The sequence below is a fragment of the Hemicordylus capensis genome, chromosome 2 (genome assembly GCF_027244095.1).
Source record: "Hemicordylus capensis ecotype Gifberg chromosome 2, rHemCap1.1.pri, whole genome shotgun sequence".
In the NCBI taxonomy this organism is placed as follows: domain Eukaryota; kingdom Metazoa; phylum Chordata; class Lepidosauria; order Squamata; family Cordylidae; genus Hemicordylus; species Hemicordylus capensis.
The window spans coordinates 309,638,003-309,658,458 of record NC_069658.1 but is presented as its reverse complement, the minus strand read 5'-3'; the positions used below and the strand labels follow the sequence as shown (position 1 = coordinate 309,658,458).

Genomic DNA, 20,456 nt, shown 5'->3' with positions numbered 1-20,456 from the left:
AATTAATGTCCATGATTGTCCATACTAACTAATAATAATCAACATAGAAATGCTGGGAAGATAAACGCATGCTGAATGAATAACTTCTTCAAACAAATCACTCTGTGCTGTATCCAGATAGTGTAAGTAGGCCTGCAATGTTTAATCAAATTAATAGTCAATTAAATTACTATTTAATCAACAGTATATTATTATTCAGTTAATCAAGAAGAAGGTTTTATAGTATATATTTCATACCAGTACTTGAAAAAATGTAGATGGTTAGCGTCATCTTATATAAGCCATTCTTGATCCTCTCTCAGACAGGATGTGACCCAGGGGCACAGGTATAACTAAACAAGATGAAACAAATGTCCCTGGGCCTCTGAGGGAGGAGTAAGTGACCAGGAGGTGCATACACAGGAAGTAGAAGTGGAATTATAGAGCAAAATGTGCGGTTACTATTTTTCAAGTGTTTGGATTCTTTGGTGTATAACTTTTCCTCAATGAATCTCTATGAGGATTCAGTACACACCTTCATTTCATTTCTTCTATTCATTTTGACTGTCTTTGGACAACTGTCAACTGCCATGTGCCAACTACACCCACCCACCCCCGCCCAAGGCAGTGGGAATGAAAGCTGAGGATCGATGTTAGGGTTAGGATATGGCGACTTCGAATCCCCCTTATTCCCTATGACAGAAAAATCAGTAAAAACTAAACATCAACCAAGTGCCCCACTGCCTTGAAATCTGTGTGGTAGGTGGCACACATGGGGACCTACCCACTATCTAAATTTGGTGCCCCTAGGACCTTTGCAAGTGGTCCAAATTGATCTGAATCAAATTGAATCCTATCCAAATCTAATCTTGGGTGATTCGGGGAGACAGATTCAGACACAAAACAAATCAAAAGTTTTCTAGTAAATCAAAGCATAGCCAAGCATCTCTTTCCATATAGTTCAATTAAGCTCAAGGAAGTACAGAAGCAGATATGCCCAGTAGTAGTACTTTATTTCTGCATTGATTTTAGAAGTCCTGTAGCCTTGAAATATGCAGCTAGCAATAATAATTTCTTGTCCAATGGCATTGAAAGGAAGAACAGTCAACCTAGCCAACATAGCCAATCATATTTTACAAGTGAGGTAAATGTTCTAACACTGCACCAGAAAAAAAGCAAAAGTAACTTTCAACAACAGTTAAAGTTTAAGCAACTAAAAATGAAAGATAAACTATAAGCCAGTGCATAAAAGTATCTGTGATGGATTTTCTCTCTCTCTACAAAACAAAACATTTTAACATTGCTTTAATGAGGCATTAATCTGACAATTGCTTACCCCTCCAGTTATGGTGCTGCCATCTGTCCCTGGCATAGATTCCACAGAACTGGTGCTTGCTAGCTGTGTGTGTTGAGGGGTGGGGTAGGATGGAAAGGGAAAGCCATGAGAAATCACTTTGCTCCCAAGATTACATTCAAGAGTTCTCTATAATAATTACTTCGAAGAGAAGAGCATTTTGAAGTTAGAAACACATATGAGATTATTAAAGCCTTTATACAAGCCTTTATACTGGCCAAAGAACATTTGGGAAGGGTCACATTGCTGTGTCTGTGCATCATCATAGTGCCTGATGCATAACAGTAGTGCCCCAGTGAGCTGACTCAAGATGGGCAATACTAGTCAAGCAGTCACCAGACACTATCAGTAGATAACACCATTGCAGAAAGCTGGGTGTTACTCCATAGTAACACCATATGGTAACACTATAGCAGAAACTGGGACAGACTATGAGTTGTGTCAATTGCGGAAAATGTAGCAATGAAGGTTTTGTGCAGCTACTTTTGTGGAGCATGTTACACCACAGTAGTATTTACTGTAGGCTTATCCATTTCCAGGAACCCAGCAGGGGCAGTGTTGGGTCAGGAGCTGGCTAGGGGCCCACACCAAAAGGATCCACCCACCTAGTCAATTTTACATTCCCTTCTCCAAAAGGAAGTGTCCCCAGAGGTGCCTTTGTTACTGTGGAGCTATAGGGGATGTTAAAATTGTCCAGTATGAAAGAAGTAGCAAATGTTAAGTGGGTCTCTTGGCCAAGAGACTCACATGGTGACTACTCTTTCCCACTTTCCCCACTGACCTATGGCACAGATACAGGAGCCTTTGGGAGAAAGCGCTTTGATTGGTGGGGAGGATGGGAGAAGGAGCTGTACTACTGAATTCAGCAATGGCAGCTTTTCTCTCTCCCGCCAGAGTGGGACAGGTAGAAAGTGCCACTGCAGAAATTTCCCATTCAATGCTCGGAGGAACTGCCACCATCAATCAATCACTCACTGTTAAGTCTGGAAGGCCAAGGTATCCAGTGTACTATTTGGGGGCCTCAGTACAAGGCTTTGCCCCTGGTGTCCCCACTACTATTGATCCACTATTGTCTTCTCCCACATAGTCCTATCTGACCACTGAGATCAGCCGAAGATGGTGCTTCTGTTTGCATTTAAATAACTGTTGAGGAGAACTTGGAATAGGGCTTTCTCTACGATAGCTTCCAGACTTTGGAACTTCCTCCCCAATGAGTTCTAACTCTGTCCTTTATGATCTAACTCTATCCCATTTGGTTTCACAGGGCTGTTGATCTACTTGAGGATTGATGTGTTTGTTCTTTCTTCTGTGGCCTGGAAATGGTTTTTAATTGACCATGTATTGTTTGTATGTGGTTTAAAATTGTTGTTGCTGCTTGATGTTTTCTAATTGTTTTGTTGTAAGCCACCTTGAGCTGTAGCATACTGCTTGCAGAACTAGACATGCTCATCAGGCACTACTGTGGTTTTAAAAGGAACCTGACAAATCTCCTTTTTTAGATAAACATTTTAAAATTGGTTTTAACTGGAACCAAAACCAAAATTTAAAGTGCTTCTCTAGAAGAGAGACTTGTCAGGATCTTTTAACCATTTTAGCCGGGTTTCCTGTTTTAATCAGTTTTATTTAGCTTGTCTTTTCATCAAACTGCTAGTTTGTTTTACTTTTGGTGTTTCATTATTTATTGATGGATGACCTTTACCAGGGAATCGACAGTGGGAGTGTGACTCTGTTGGTCCTCTTGGATCTCTCGGCAGCATTCGATACCATCAACCATGGTATACTTCTGGGTCGCCTGGGGGAGTTAGGAATAGGGGGCACGCTCTGCAGTGGTTCCGTTCCTATCTCTCAGGTAGATCCCAGATGGTAGAGCTTGGTGACAGTCGCTCCTCAAAGCAGGAGCTGTTATATGGAGTCCCTCATGGCTCCATTCTGTCACCAATGCTTTTCAATATCTACATGAAACCGCTGGGTGAGGTCATCAGGAGATTTGGTGCTGGGTGTTATCAGTATGCTGATGACACCCACATCTACTTCTCCCTCCCTTCTACAGGAAATGGCACTCATTCTCTAAATGCCTGCCTACAGGCAGTAATGGGCTGGATGAGGGATAACAAATTGAAGCTGAATCCAAGCAAGATGAAGGTGCTCATTGTGGAGACTCAGAATCTGAGGGGTGAGTTAGATCTTCCTGTGCTGGGTGGGGTTACACTCCCCTAGAAGGAGCAGGTGCGCAAGCTTGAGAGTACTCCTGGACCCAGGCCTCACCCTGGTATCTAAGGTGGAGCCCATGGCCAGGAGTGCTTTCTATCAGCTCCGGCTGATTCAACAGCTGCACCCATTCCTTGAGGAGGATGACCTGAATACAGTGGTGCACCAGCTGGTGACCTCCCAGCTTGACTATTGCAATGAGCTCTATGAGGGGCTGCCTTTATATGTAGTTCAGAAACTTCAATTAGTTCAGAATGCAGCAGCCAGACTGGTCACTGGGGTAACCTGGAGAGACCATATTACGCCTATTTTGAAACAATTGCACTGGCTGCCGATATGTTTCCGGGCAAAATACAAAGTGGTGGTTATTACCTTTAAAGCCCTGAACAGCTTAGGCCTGAGTTACCTTAGAGAGCGCCTTCTTCTGCGTGATCCCCACTGCACATTAAGGATATCTGAGGAGGTTCGTCTCCAGTTACCACCAGCTCGTCTGGTGGCGACTCAGAGGCGGGCCTTCTCTATAGCTGCTCCGGGGCTGTGGCATGTGCTCCCTGCGGAAATCTGCAATTTGAATTCTCTATTAGCCTTCAGGAGAGCCCTTAAAACGTATTTGTTTGGCCTGGCTTTCCAGGGTTTTTAAATTGGTTTTAATATTCTAACCTGATTTCAGGGCTTTTAATCACTGTAATTGTTTAATTGTTTTTTAAAAATGTTTTAAAATTGTTAATTGTTCTACTGTTTTTAATTTGTTTTAGCTCTTTACTGTTTTAGTGGTCTGTTTTAATTGTAAACTGCCCTGAGCCATTTTGGAAGGGCGGTATACAAACAAACAAACAAACAAACAAACAAACAAACAAACAAGCCACTATATCACACTGGCATGGCTGACACACACAATACTGCACATCTGCCTATGAGATTGTAACATTTTGGTTCTAACTTAATATAAAACCATCACTATAAGGAGAGGAGAGCTGGTCTTGTGGTAGCAAGCATGACTTGTCCCCATAGCTAAGTAGGGTCTGCCCTGGTTGCATTTGGATGGGAGACTTGATGTGTGAGCACTGCAAGATATTCCCCTCAGGGGATGAAGCCGCTCTGGGAAGAGTATAAGGTTTCAAGTTCCCTCCCTGGCTTCTCCACAATAGGGCTGAGAGAGAGTCCTGCCCGCAGCCTTGGAGAAGCTGCTGCCAGTCTGTGAAGACAATACTGAGCTAGATACCCCAGTGGTCTGACTCAGTATATGGCAGCTTCCTATGTTCCTATAATATAAAACCATAATATAAAACCACTGCTGCCCCGAAGCTTTGGAATACGCTCCGTGCTGAAATAAGAGCCTCCCCATCTCTGACAACTTTTAACAAGTCTTTAAAGACACATCTGCTCACCCAGGCTTTTAATTAAAAATTGTTTTAATCGTTTTAACATTGTTTTAAAATTTTAAATTATTGTTATATTTTAACTTTTTTCTGTTATTTATTTTGTTTGAACTAAAGTTTTAACCTTTTCTATTCTCATTTATTTTGCTTTGTTGTAAACTGCCCAGAAATGTAAATTTTGGGGCAGTATAAAAATATGTGAAATAAATAAAAATAAATAAATCATATTTAAAATGCTGGTAGGTTAGGGATCATATCTATTACAGAACATGTGGTGTCTCTTAACAGTAAACTAGCTGTTGAACGATCCTTGCTCTTCAAAATCAACTGGAAATCATTATCACCTATATCCATCTGTGCTTGATTACTCATGAGAATTTATAGGCCAGACAAGAGGGTCTAGTTTGGAAGGCATTTGATACATGGGTGCATCAAGACAGTCAAAAGCAGGAGCTATAGATTTTTTTAAAATGCAGCAAATTTAAGTTGACTGCAGAGAGTGTGCAACATTGCTTCTGCAAATTCACACCCTGCTGAGTTGTCTAGGCCTGTGAAGGAGCTAGTTCATGCCCCCTCTGCCTTGAATTTGGAACCATCTGTCACTCGCTATGATGTTTTTAACAACTTTTTTTTTGCAGATAAAGTATCTTGTATTTGTGCTGAACTAGACTCCACAGTTACTGCAGCGTCTATCATAGAGGTGCCCAGCAACCCCTCTTGTGGAACTGAATTGGATCATTTTCGGTTTGTTACTTCTGAAGACATGGAAAAACTGCTTCGGACTGTACACCACACCACCTGCTCTCTTGACCCTTGCCCAACTTGTCTTATTTCATCTGATAATCATATTATCAGAGAGGGTCTGGTAAATATCATAAATGCTTTGCTGAGGGAGGGAAGGATGTCCCCCTTGGAGGGACATCCCCCTTGGTGTCCCCCTTGGAGGGAAGGCTATTATTAGATCTTATTTGAAGAAACCTGCTTTGGATCTCTCAGAGTTAGCTAATTACAAACCTGTCTCTAATCTTCTTTGGTTGGGCAAGGTGACTAAGCAAGGGGTTGCTTCTCAGCTCCAGGCAGTTTTGGATGACACAGATTATTTAGATCCTTTCCAGACTGGCTTTCAGGTAGGCTAAGGGGTTGAGACTGCATTGGTCGGCCTGATAGATGATCTTCAACTGGCGATTGACAGAGGGAGTGTGACTCTGCTGATCCTTTTGGATCTCTCAGCAGCTTTCAATACCATTGACCATGGTACCCTGCTGGGTCGCCTGAAGGTGGTGGGATTGGATGGCACTGTTTTACAGTGGTTCCATTCCTACCTCTATTGCAGATTCCAGATGGTGTCACATGGAGACTATTGCTCTGAAAAGCGAAAGCTAAAGTATGGGGTTCCACAAGGCTTCATATTCTCTCCAATGCTTTTTAACATCTATATGAAACCGCTGGGAGAGATCGTCAGGAAGTTTGGTCTGGGATGCTATCAATATGCTGATGACACCCAGATCTATTTCTCTATACCAACTTGATCAGGAAATGGCATGACCCCGCCCACCCCCCCAAGCGCCTGCCTGGAGGCGATATTGGGCTGGGTGAGGGATAACAGACTGAAGGTGAATCCAAACAAAATGGAGGTACTGTCTGTAGGGGGTCAGGTTTAGATCTGCCTGTTCTGGGTGGGGTTTCACTCCCCCTAAAAGATCAGGTTTGTAGTCTGGGAGTGCTCCTGGATCCTAAACTCTCCCTGGTCTCTGAGGTTGAGGCTGTGGTCAGGAGTGCTTTTTATCAGCTTCGGCTGACGAGACTAGTGACCTTAAAATGGTGGTACATATGCTGGTAATCTCTAGGCTTGACTACTGTAATGCATTCTATGTGGGGCTGCCTTTGTAGGTAGTTTGGAAACTACAATTGGTACAGATTGCGGCAGCCAGACTAGGCTCTGGGTTCACCTGAAGGGACCATATAACACCAATTCTAAGAGAACTGCACTGGCTGCAGATATGTTTCCGAACGAAATACAAAGTGCTAGTTATGACCTATAAAGCCTTTAATGACTTAGGTCCAGGGTATTTAAGAGAGCGTCCTCTCTGTCGTGAACCCTGTCGCCTACTAAGATCATCTGGAGAGGTCCAGTTACAGTTGCCGCAAATTTGTTTGGTGCCAACTCGGGACCGGGCCTTTTCTGTGGCTGCCCCGGGGCTTTGGAACACACACCATGCTGAAATAAGAGTATCTCTTTCTTTAGGAAGACCCTGAAGACATACCTGTTTTCCCAGGCCTGAAGACATACCTGTTTTCCCAGGCAAAATTTTAATGTGTTAATAATGTGTTTTTATCTATTATGATTTTATCTTTTTATGAATTTTAAATGTGTTATGTTTTATGTTTTAATTCTATAAATTGCCTAGAGATTTTTTTAATACCAGGTAATATATAAATGCAATCAATCAATCAATCAATCAATATTATAGCAAAATTCATATGGATAAGTATCACTTGGCACTTACTGATGAATCAGGGAGATGTTCGTCTTCTTGAGAGAAAGAGTTATTGAAAGCCCTAAATGTTTCACTATTCTGTTTATGTTTTTCAATTGTTGCTTGAATAACCTGGAATAAAATGCCAAAGGGGAAAACAGCATATAAATAAAATTAGTTTATAAGAGGGCTTTTAAAAAAGTAAAATCCTGTTTAGACCAAATCTTCAAAAAGTATCAGGTACAGATATCTCAAAAATGTTCAACTATGATGCATGAAAGTTGTGTCTGTGAAACTAGCATGTTCTGTAGAAACAGAACCACACTGCTGAGTAAATCCATTTCAAGTTGGGATGAGGCTATAGTTCAGTGGAAGAGCACATGCTTTACATGCAGAAGCTTCTAGGTTCAATCCCTGGCATCACCAGATACAGCTGAGAAAGACGCCGTATGAAAACCTGGAGAGCAGTACTGTTTACACTAACCTACTGCAAGTCACTGTAAACAATGGTGAGCCAAATGGACTCAGTAGAAGGAAAATATTTAAACCTTATTAACTGAGCAAAGAACACCTTTTAAAGTGGCGATTCTCTTATATTTAGCAGGGTGAGAGCAACTGGCCCTATCCAATCCCAGCACAGCATCCCTCCAGTGGCTGTTGCTGGTGTCTACCATATTTTTCTTTTTAGATTGTGAGCCCTTTGGGGACAGGGATCCATCTTATTTATGTATTATTTATTTTTCTATGTAAACTGCTTTGTGAACTTTGGTTGAAGAGCGGTATCTATATTATTAATTCTCCAAGACGGGCCATGTGTGGGGACATGGTACAAAGGAGGCAATTGGCTGACAGAGTTTGCAAGCAGAAGCACCTGATTGGGCAGTGGGGATTCCATATGCAGATAGGGAGAAGGAGCCTGTGAGAGCAGAAGCACCATGGTGATTGGGCAGTGGGGATTCCATATGTAGATAGGGTGGAGGAGCCTGTGGCACTGTGGTGATTGGGCAGTGGGGATTCCCTATGCAGATAAGGAGGAGGAGCCTATGATGGTTAAGGTCAGTTTGAATGCAACTGTTACTGGTCAGAAGATGTTCTTGATTGTACAGGAGAGGAATCCTCTCTAATAAAACACTTGGTGTCCGTGCCTCCCTGCCCTGTTCTGCGCCTGCGCGAAGCGCAGGCGCAGAACAGGGCAAGGGAGACACGCTTGCCGGCACCCGGCAGCCATCTTGGGCGGCCAGAAGTGGCCGCCCCGAAGAAGCTGGAGAGGAGGCGGCGGGAAAGTGACCGAGGCGGCGGCGGAGCCGCCACCTCGGCCAAAATAGATGGAGGCCGGGGGCGGAGGCCATGTAACCTTAAAAAAAAATTTACTCCCGCGGCCGCCGCCGCCGACCGCCCACCCTCCCTCCCAGCTGCCGAGTCCCCCTTACCCTGGCCGACTGCTGTCGGCCGAAGACAGCCCTCAATTTAAGAGGCAGAGAGGAGCTCGCAAGCAGAGCTCCTCTCTGTGCAAAGCCTCTTACCGAACTGCCGCTTTGGGCGCTTGCGTCCCTTGCGCCCAAAGCGGCACTTCGGCAAGAGGCTTTGCACAGAGAGGAGCTCTGCTTGCGAGCTCCTCTCTGCCTCTTAAATTGAGGGCAGTCTTCGGCCGACAGCAGTCGGCCAGGGTAAGGGGGACTCGGCAGCTGGGAGGGAGGGTGGGCGGTCGTCGTCGGCGGCTGCGGGAGTAAAATTTTTTTTTAAAGTTACATGGCCTCCGCTCCGCCCCCGGTCTCCGTCTCCCCGGCCTGGCGGGGGCAAGTGCCTGGGCCGATTTGGCCCTTAAAGGTAGGGGGGAACGGCGGAGGGAGGGGGAATGGCGGCGGGGGGCCAGGAGCACCGTTACTAGCGCCCGTTATTCAACGGGCCAAAATTCACTTGTCTATCTATATAATTCTCCTGGGTGTGCCTTGGAATCTGAGTCCCAGCACCCAGCTGATTGGCTGGGCTTCAGACGAGCCTGATTGGCTGAAGCGCACCCAGGAGGTTTGGTTGCCGCAGCAGCTGCAGGCCTGGTTGCAGAGGCCAGAGGCAGCAGCGGGCCCGGCCCAGCCCAGCCGCGGAGGCAAGGCCCAGGAGCAGGGGAGGGAGAGAAAGGGGAGGCAGAAGTGGCGATGGGGAGAATAGGTGACTGGGCCTGGAAGTGGAGACTGGGGCAGAAGGGGGAGTGGTGACAGATAACCACCGGCCCCAAAGAGTGCACAGATGCTCTGAGCGGGGTCGGCTAGTATAAATATTATTATTATTCGTTCTAGTAGTAGTAGTAGTAATAGAAGTATATGTTCATGTGTCTTCTGCCAAGACACAGAAACAATCACTGTGTTCAAGTCCCCAGAAATCAACTTTCTATTTCATATATGCAGGATTATATATATGCTTAATTTTCATAACTGTGATTTTTATTTTAATTATAATTTGTAATAGAACATGGAAAATGGGATGGGTTTGATTTAGTAAGCAAAATTAGCTCAGTAAACAGATTTATATTAACCTGAATCCATTCTTTCTTCTCTTCTTCTGTCCTATAAAATGAGAGCACAGAGATATATATTTGCTTTCTGCAATTTCACAGACAGGGGCATATTTACTGTACTGTAACCAGCAGCAATTTTAACTTTGACATACAAAATATAAGCAAATATCACCTGTTTATTTATTTCTTTTATTTATTATATTTCTATCCCACTCTTCCTCTGAGGAGCACAGACTGGGGTACATGCTTATTTTTATCCTCACAACAACCCTGTGAGGTAGGTTGCATTGATCTCCATGGTAAATTATGAAAATGAATTATTTTTGGAATTGTATGTGCCACTTATTCTAAAGCAAACCTTCTTTGTTCTTTTTCACTACATGATACAAAATAATATAATTTGTGCAATAAATTATTTTACTTATTGGTCCTACGGTCTAATTCTTCTTAATCAAAATAAATGCATATATGTAGTGGGGGAAATCTGTACCTTGCTTGTAGCTCCAAGGATCTTTTTTTTCCTGTTATAGAGAATGTATGAGCCACATTTTGCTTGATAATTTCCTGGACCTGGAAAGTAGAGTAAATATATTGACATCCAGTAATTTTTATGACTCCCAAATAAAACATCACATTCTCTAAATGAAAAACAGTAGAAAAAGAAGTGAACCACTTACTTTTCTCCTATAACTCAAGCTAGTGTTAATATAGACCGCTCATCGTCTTTCCACTGGCCAAGATGGAGTTGCAGGAGGAACTGATAAGGGTTTGGTTGCTTAATTTAATTTCTTTTACATTGTTGTCCTCTCTTAAAGCATACCATACTCCCTTTGTTTTCTACACTTCTGCCTACAACAAACAACAACATATTCTGCCTCCTTGCCTGGTTTTGCTTACATCTTGGGAATGCTTACATCTTGGGAATGGCCAAGCACTTGCTTCTCAGATAGGAGAGCTTCTATGACAAGACTGTTGAATCCCAGAATAAACACACATGAGCATAAAAGCAAGAAAACAAGACACAAACCTGTAATCCTGCAATATCAATCTTTTCTCGAACACTGAACTTCTGTCCTATTAGCCTTAGTTTTGGCACACAGTACAGCACCATGCTATTAAACTGTAATGAACAGAAAATGCTTATTATAAAATGTGGAATGAAGTCAGTTCATTTTTTAGCCACAAAGTATCATGGTCTACGACTCTCTACAACATGTAGTTACATTAAACGGCACAGTGTGACTCGTTTCTTCAAGTACTCTAGAACAGAAACGATATACAATTGATTTGCTGGCACCATTTTGAGTGGGTTATTTGTTTAAGATATCTGTTTTCTTTATGGTGAGGAGGATTCTGTGTTTCTGGACTTTTTCTAGAACTAATAATGATGAGGAAATGAGGAAACACATCATTTTACTCTGAAACCTTCAATATTCCATTACTTACAGCCTATAGGCTTGACCTCTCTTGAACAATTGGAGTTTTATCTTGACCAGTAAAAACAGAATTGCTGTAAGTGCTTTCTGGACACATTACATAGACACTTAAGAGCAGCTTTGCTGGATCAGGCCTGAGATATCTAGTCTAGCACCCTACTTCCTACAGTGGCCCACTAGAAGCTTCTGAAAAGCCCCAAGGAAGGGGCTCCTTCTCCTGCCATTGTGTGCCTGCAACTGGTATTCACAGGCATCTTGCCTCTGAACCTGGAAGTAGCATATAGCCATCAGGACCAGTAGCCATGAATGGAGGTACTGGCATTCTCTCCTCCTCTCCTTCTTCCCTGACCACTGTAGAGCATGCTGTCCACAAGCATTACAGCAAAGTCCTATTAAAGAGGCTTGTCCATTGTGTTAAAAGCCACATATCTAGCCACCTCCCTACTAACCACATTTATCCAAGTTACGATACTCAGTAAATCTGTCTCTTCTTCTGTTTGCTTGTGTGACTGCATCTCCTAACTGGGTCTCCTCACTGCATTCATTTAAAGGTTACATTCACATTTTTCCACACACATGCATAAACTGCTATGTGCAGCACATATGGCACATGCCTCCCAACCAACATGACATAAGCATGCACACAATCACTAATATTTTTTAAAAAATATTGTGTAACCAGAGAGTCTGCCTGCAATTTGGTATCCAGAAAGAGGAGTGAAAGAAGGAGCTGTGGGGAAAGATTTCGAACCTATAGCTATGCCCATAATATCTACTGCTATTTGCACACACAAAAAATCACACTATAAGAGAAAAAAATGCACAAGAGTGTTTTCCAATAGAAATTATACCATTACTCGGATAACTATGAGAATGCAAAGATTTGTAGATGCTCAACAAACAGAAACTACAAATGGAAATTAATACATCCACAGAACCATGCCAAGATCAACAACTAATGGTTAGATTCCCATAAAGGAGGAGGAGATGTTGTTATTTTGCTCCTGGTACAATTAATTCTTGCAAACAATGATAGATTTTCTCTCCAGGCAACTTTTGAAATTATTTTAATAATAATTTAGGATTATGCGTAAGTGGATGGCAATGTGCTAAATTAAGTAATATCTGTGTGGACTGTTTAGTATACAGTACCTTAAATGGCGCAGTGGGGAAATGCTTGACTAACAAGCAGAAGGTTGCCGGTTTGAATCCCCGCTGGTACTACATCAGGCAGCAGTGATATAGGAAGATGCTGAAAGGCATCATCTCACACTGTGAGGGAGGAGGCAATGGTAAACCCCTCCTGTATTACACCAAAGAAAACCACAGGGCTCTGTGGGCGCCAGAAGTCAAAATCGACTTGATGGCACACTTTACTTTACTTAGCCAAAACCAAAAGCCACTTTTAAAAGCAGTGCTGTGACTGATATAAAATGAAATAAAACAAAGATGCTTGTGCAAGAGGAGTAGAAGTGGCCTGGACACAGAGCAGTTTTTCCTAGGAGGAATCTGATCAAAGGAGACTGTGTGTCTACAGAGCAGGAAAACTCTGTACTCCAAAGAAACTAAATGACTCACCAGAAATAGATACCTGTCCTGAGCTGTGCCATTCTTTGCTGACAGTTTCTGAATATGCCCTTCTTTAATCAATTCATTGGCTGGGTTAACAATATCTTCTTCTCCCCCAAGCCGTTCATATACTTCTAACAGCTTGTGCATCTTTTCCTACAAGCACGAAAAAGGGGGGAAAAATCAACTCAGCTACCAGCTAGTCTTTGTCTATTACTTTATTGTAAACACACTAGCCCACATGTTTCACAGTGTAACATGGGCAATTCTGAGCCACCTGCACTGCTATAGGCTCCTAAGGAAGCACTGGCGGTTTTGCACAAGAGTGAGGAAACTTAAAGTAGCACATTATTTCCAGTGTAAGAAGCACTTCCAAAGTGCAGGCGTGCTAATTTAAATATCTGTGCTTTTGCACAAGACTACCAACAGTTCCTTAGGAGTCCCCAGCAAGTGTCTGTCTGCATTACACTGGAAAAAATGTTGGTCATTAGAATTAAAAATAATTCAAATTAGTTAATTTTATTAGGGAAAATAATGTTAATCACTTAAGCATGCATTTTAAAAATATAACTTTTGTTTCCGGTTTTCTCAGCCTTCTGGTATGTCTTATTAAGCAACACTGGATCATTTCATGTACACAAAATCACAAAATGTCTCCAACAGCCAAGAACTCGGCAACTTGATTGCAAAGAACTGCAAAGGATTCTTAAAGAAAAATTTCACAGCTCTTGGTCAAGGGCGAATAATTGTTGAAAGCTAAAGGCAGACACTTCATGGAAATCTGGTGTTCATATTTAATGCTGTGTAAGTTCCATACACAGTCATATTACAGCAAAGGTTTATGTAGTCTTCCTCAATTAACACTTGAAGCTTTCCTTGGCACTGAAGTGCAGAGAGCAGCCCATGCTTGCACAGAGCATGGAAGTACACTGGAAGTACACAGCAGTCCCTGGCAGTTTTCCTCTAGTGTTTTTTTTCATCTGTGTGCAGAATGAGTTTTGTTCAGGGTGGCAATATCAAGACTGTCTGTATGCACATGCATTCAGAATGGGGCCTTCCTGATTCAACTTGAGCAGGAACTAAAATTAACTGAGCAAACATAAAAAAATTGTGTTCAAAATTGTGCACCTTAGAGGGAACACTGGTCTCTGAATCACTGGACTGCTGCCTAGGGTGTGAATGAACCGATTTTCGCAGTTCGGTTCTAATTTGTACCGAATTCGAACCGAACTGCTAGTCCACAAACCAATTTGGTTGAACCGGCTGACTTGTCCAATCTATTCAATCAACCCAGTTCTTGTGGTAGCTGGTCTTGTGGTCGCAAACATGACTTGTCCCCTTAGCTAAGCAGAGTCCGCCTTGGTTGCATATGAAAGGGAGACTAGAAGTGTAAGCACTGTAAGATATTCCCCTTAGGGGATGGAGCCACTCTGAGAAGAGGAGGTTTCAAGTTCCCTCCCTGGCATCTCCAAGATCGGGCTGAGAGAGACTCCTGTCTGCAACCTTGGAGAAGCCACTGCCAGTCTGTGAAGACAATACTGAGCTAGATACCCCAATGGTCTGACTCAGTATATGGAAGCTTCCTATGTTCCTAATCCGGTTTGGAGGTCCGAGGGCCTATGCTTGCAAAGGGGAATCCAGTGAGGATGCCCCAATACAAACAAAGGAGAAATCTGCCTTTAAAAGGCTTCTAAAGGAAGCTGGGGTGGCGGGAGGCGAGAGGGCACCTTTAAATGTGGGCGCTTACTGATCCTCAGGAAGTGAGGGCTTCTTGAAACCCCAGCACTCACCCCAGCAACCCTGTGGCATGTTTCTGGCCTCCACAAATGCCCAAATTTGTGTGGTCTCTGTGCTCAGAACCGCACTGAAACTACGCCACCGGGCTGCTGGCAGTTGAACCATGGCACTGGGCTGCTGGGGGAAGCACCAAGGTTCCGAGGAGCTGGTGCCAAAGGATCAGTAAGCACCTACTTTTAAAGGTGCCCTCTCATGCCCCCTCCCCAACTGCCCTTAGAGGTTTTTCCCCGCTAAGGCTTATAAAGGAGAATCCTCACCGGATTCCCTTTTACAAGCTTAGCCTCTCAGACCATCGAACTGGGTCAAACCGATCCACAATGGACTGGGCTCAATTCAATAGCGGACCGGCCTATTGGAGGCAAATTTGGTTTGCAATCTAATCATCAAACTGGCCCGTGTTCATTGCAGACCAGTTCATGCACATCTCTACTGCTGGCTATCTGCTATGAAATTAGAGGGGACAGGTCCGTAGCTTGGTAGATAAAGAATGTGCTTTATGTTTAGTTTTAATTGTAATTGTAATATGCTTTTAATTGATTTTTTAATTGTTATGTATGTTTTATTTTAGTGTAAACCATCCTGAGCCAGTTCAGGAAGGGCAGTATATAAGTGAATGAATGGACAGATGAATACATATGAACATACATACAAATCAAGTGCTGTCATGTGCAACTGTGCCCTCATTGGCTGTGGGGAGGAAGGAGCTCTAGCTGAGCTCATGGCTATGCTTGCTGATAAGTAAGGGTTCTGCTGTGGCAGTGGTTGCAATGCTAGGAAACAATGTAAGGAATTAAGTAATGTAAGGAGTCAAAATTTTGTGTGAGAGAGCAACTTGTGCCAATGACGTTACTGCAGAGCCGGCAATGTGGCTGGCAGTGGATTCTGAGCCAATGATTCTTTTTTGGACCGTGTTTGAAATGTGTGTTTTGTGTTGGAAGGGACAGATTCCCTTTTTGTGTGTGCTTGCAGGGTTGTTCAAGGCAAGGTTGCAAAATGCATTGCAACTTGTAATGCAAGACTTTGTGGGTGTACCTTGTTCTGGCCTTAGGGAACAATGGGCAGCTTGAAACACCTCATTGTTCCCCATGGGTAGGCCCTAGGGACACCAAAGTGGGTTGGGTGGTAGGTAGCACCCATCATGCCCTAAAACCCAACCCATTTTGGTGTCTCTAGGAGCTACCCATGGGGGAGAATGGGGTGTTTTCAAGTTTGAGGTTTGTTCCATTGAAACAACTGGTTTGACTGCTGTTTCAACCAAACATTTCAGCCATCTGTGTTTTGTTTCAAGCTAAAAAAAAAAAAAGCAGAATCCATTTTATGCACATTCCTACAATTCCATATTCAGTTCATCCACCTCTCCTGGTAACAATGTGTGCCAGAACATCTCATTGTGCACTGCCTACCTGCACACAACATTATTAGCTGCTGGGGTGGGAACACATCATGTGTGTATATACACTTTTGCTTTACCTATTTAAACATTATAGGGGAGAGAAAGGAGAACTGAAAGTGGGACTGTTTCTTATAGCTGGATCATTCCACCCTAGATCTTCCTGCCATAAATTAAGCCCAACAATAGCTGGTTTTTCATATTTTCAAAGGGAGACTGAACATGTTTCTTTGTCACAGCAGCCCTTGGTGCAATCTGAAATCTATTTTGTATCCAGCATGATCTCTAACCCAATAAAGTCTGCCTTCCGGCACTTAATTTTAAAATGGATACAAACTACTCATCATGCCAATTTTTTTCTTCCCTCCTCTCCCCACTTTCCTTCTTTTGATCAACACCCAATCTGAAAAAGAGTTCTGGTGAACTTGAAAGCTTCCAAACTACTTTGAAATATTTCAGCTGGTCTTACAGTGTTACCTTCAAAATTCTTTAGGATTGTTTTTAACTTCAGGTTTTTTCTTAATGCTGATAGTTGCTCCTTTTTTTAATTGTCAACTTGTTTTATGTGAAGAACTAATAAACTGCAATCCCCCAATACTGTAGAATCTGCAAACCTGGCCTTTATCCAAGGCATTAATAAAAGGCTGACAAACTACCAGACATAGAACATCTCCTTGTAAAATACGACTGGATACTTTTCACCAATTTGATATCAATAATTTATCCAACTTTGGCTTTTCAACCAACTCTGGGCTTACGTGACTGCATCACAAAAATATAACTACCAACACAAAAAACTGAACATAAGAGTTTAAAACAACATTTAGAGATATTTCAAAAGCAGCTGATGCCTGAAACTGCAAAATGGCAAAAAGGAACCAGCTTGTCTCAATAGGGAAGTTCAAATCAGTCATAAAATATGGCTATGAGCCAAGATGACAAAGGCAGAAAACTGCAATTACTTCCTCTAAAGAACACCCAGACGAAGGAAGAAGTGGGCTAAGAGAATGCACCGAGCAGCATCCAGACTAAGTTACTAAACAGTATTATCCAGGAATTTTTATATAGGACTACCTACTTCAATAGGACTACTCAGGAGTAATTTAATCTGGACACTGCCCATGGTCTATAATTACTCCATACCAAAAAAGAGAGATGGAGTTGTGGGAGAGAGGAGAGCCAGTACTAGATCTCCAAGCCAAATTCTGACAAAGAGGAGGCATAAAATTAAACACTTACATAATATTTAATAAATCTATTTTCTCAAGAATATTTTTGAAAGGAGACAGAGTGCCTTTAACAAAACAAAAACGAAACACACGCATAGCTGGAATTTTCTAGAGATCTTCTCACTATTGTGCTCAATCTAATCAGTGCTTGCAGAAGCTAAACCATTTCAATTAGTTCCTTTATGAAAATGTCTGCACAATATTTTGCAGGCAGCATGTGCATTTGGAGTGCCATTTCCTACTGGCCACTACCAGATCTGTAAGGCAACAGTGTCAAATGCTATCTGTGTTGAGAGAGGAGAGCGCCAGCTGCCTTACCCAAAGGTCACTGGTCCAACTATCTTTGGATTTAGTTTTCTATGCCAGTGGTTCGCAACCAGCGATACACAAATCCCTGAGGGTACTTTAAAGGCTTGAAAGAGGTACTCACAGTCCTTCTACCTCCCAACTCACTGAGGAGTGATCAGGACAGCTTCATTGCCTCCTGATTGGAGAACCTCTCTATCAGAGTCACCAGTTTACATCCAGATTAAGTTACTCATGAGTAGTGCTATTGAAATTAGTGGGATAAATTCACTTCTATTAATTTCAATGGGAGTACTCACAAGTAACTTAATCTGGATGCAAGCCAGTGATCATAATTCATAATAGTTTGTCTTATAACTGTAACATTTAAATTTATGTGCATGTACACACACAGCATCTCTATGGGGCACATGAACTGAAAATTTCAGATAGAAGGCAGGCAGGCGATGATTATCAACCATGTTAGAGAGCACTTTTAGAAAGCCAGTTTTGAAATAGCATCACCAGCTGCTGATCTATTTCCAAACACAACTCAAAGTGCAGGTGCTCACCCTGAACACACGATAAGGCTTGGGACTAGAGACCCATCTTCTCCCAGACGTACTTGCCTGCGGATTAAGATAATTACCAGCAATCCTTCTTCGGATGCTCCCACTTGATGAAGGTAGGTGGGTGGTGACTGGTAGGAGGGCCTTTGCATTTGTGGTTGTCCATTTACAGAATGCTGTCCTCCAGGGAGGCTTACCTCCTTTTTTGCCTTTTCAGTGCCATGCAAAGACCTTTTTATTCTTCCAGACCTTTTTTTAATGTTAACTAAATTTGAGTTTAAAATCCACAACTATGGTTTAAATCTGCAGTGCTTTTTAATTCGTGCTGTTTTAACCAAATTCTGTTTGAACTGTTTTTATAGTTAGCTACCCTGACAGTATTCATACTTAAGGTTGGGTATAGTTTTTAAACTAAGTTACTTATTGATACAATTGTTTTGCAATGAATAAGATAACTAATAATGAACAGGCTGCTACTGAGGAGGCTTTCTCAGTAATAAATATATTCAAACATGCTCTTGAATATGGGATCCTCTCACATATGGGGCACTAAACACCTGCCATACTGGGCCAAATCAAACATTTTGCCTTTCATTCAATTCAGACCTTTAATATGGGATCCTCTTATTAAACACCTTATGGGGCCAAGTAGGAATTTTTTTGGTCACACCTGATTGGCCTTGGAGAGGCCTTTTTTCACCTACTTCTCACGGAAACTGTCCATAGGGTTGTCACTTGCATGATTGGTCACTTTGCCAATGAGTGTGGATTAGTTTATGTTGTTTTTGACTGGTGTCTGACTGGAGGACTGTTTACAGTGAGCGGGCAAGCCGAGGAACAGCCCTTGCAGGTTTTGTGGCCCTTGGGCTGGGATCTGCCCCTACTTGGGGCAGGGTGGCACCCAACACTCAGAGTTTTGGGGCCTGGGTGGGTGGGGCTGCCTGACCTCCCCTCAGCAGGGTTTTACCCCATGGCTGTTATGATGACTGAATTCCAGCCAGGTGGAACCAACAACCAGTCCGTTGCCCGGGGTTGGGCAGTCCTCCTTATGAGGTTGACCCTTAGTGGGGGTACCTGCACTCTGAATTGTTATGCCTCGCTGCAGGTTATGCAATAATTATCAATAAAAGTGGCTCTAGTTCACCCAACTATACATATCTTGTCATCTTTGGGGCCTGGGGGTGCAATGATCACTTGCCACAGTGCTAATGATCTCATATGTAAACTGACTGTGCATTCGTGTGTACAAACATAAGATTGGCCTGATATCCACAACTCTTTCTGCTTCCCAAATGTGTGTTAGGATTCAGATATCAGGTAAGTCATGTAAGCACCCAGCTCATGAATGATAATATCCATATAGTGGCGTATGCACGTACTGCTAAGGCCTGGGTCTGCTCTCCACCAAATCTAGAACTCTAACACTGAGATATCCTAATAGATTTGGAAGAACCATGGCAGCATGCTTTAAACTAATTATAAATTTATTCAACATTATGCTAAAACTATAAGTATTTTATATTACACAGAGATGAATTATATTACACAGACCTAAACAAAAGAAGAGACTAGCCACACACAAAACTAATAACGAGTAGGCACTAGTGAGAAAACCAGACAAAAACCCCACACGAGTTAGATAATCAATATAGAAAGGTACTAAGTTATACTTCACCTTGATTTATACCAGAGAGTTTCAATCAGTATGAAAACCATCATTAAGGCACTATGTGGTAATGAGAAAAGCACTGGTTCAAATAAGGATCTCAGTTAATGGCTCAGATGATGATGCTGTTATACAGTTTGTACTCACCATCTTCCGGATGGCTGCATTTGAATGGTTTGCTGCTGTAGAAATGAGCTCCAGTGATTCTGCAATAAAGAGGCGGCAGCAGATATACATTCTTAAGATTCTTATCAGTTAATAATACAGTTTTTATTTCCCTAGTGTGCACAATTTGATTGCAAAAAATGTTGCTGCACAGAAGTGGCACATTTGTAAGCAGAAATCCATTGCCTCGCATCCCTGGGCTTGTCAGGGTCAAGTGTGCTTGCAACAAAATCCCACCTAATATTGCACAGATAACAACTCTCAAATAAGTAGTAAATGATGGGCAAAGATGCCATGGAGAATAAAAATTTTTTAATAGACTCATGTCTCAAAACTGAGATATGAGTAAATTACTGAGAGCAGAAAAGCATGCCATTTTGCTCAGGCAGAGCCCTCTATCTTTATACAAATTCTTACTCATGCTTGCCAGTAGGAAATTTG

General features: G+C 42.5%; 1 protein-coding gene across 6 annotated transcripts in view; it reads right to left on the bottom strand.

The window, feature by feature from the left end:
- The window catches only part of LOC128341719 (protein bicaudal D homolog 2-like), a 314,941-nt gene that overhangs the window by 23,983 nt on the left and 270,502 nt on the right, over nucleotides 1-20,456 (bottom strand). For all 6 annotated transcript variants that reach the window (XM_053288157.1, XM_053288161.1, XM_053288155.1 and 3 more), the window contains 7 exons: nucleotides 19,998-20,056; nucleotides 12,924-13,070; nucleotides 10,937-11,029; nucleotides 10,400-10,479; nucleotides 9,928-9,958; nucleotides 7,428-7,529; nucleotides 1,316-1,378 (listed from right to left, as the gene is read on the bottom strand). In XM_053288157.1, the coding sequence (XP_053144132.1) occupies nucleotides 1,316-1,378; nucleotides 7,428-7,529; nucleotides 9,928-9,958; nucleotides 10,400-10,479; nucleotides 10,937-11,029; nucleotides 12,924-13,070; nucleotides 19,998-20,056 (575 nt within the window). The remainder of the gene's footprint in view (nucleotides 1-1,315; nucleotides 1,379-7,427; nucleotides 7,530-9,927; nucleotides 9,959-10,399; nucleotides 10,480-10,936; nucleotides 11,030-12,923; nucleotides 13,071-19,997; nucleotides 20,057-20,456) is intronic.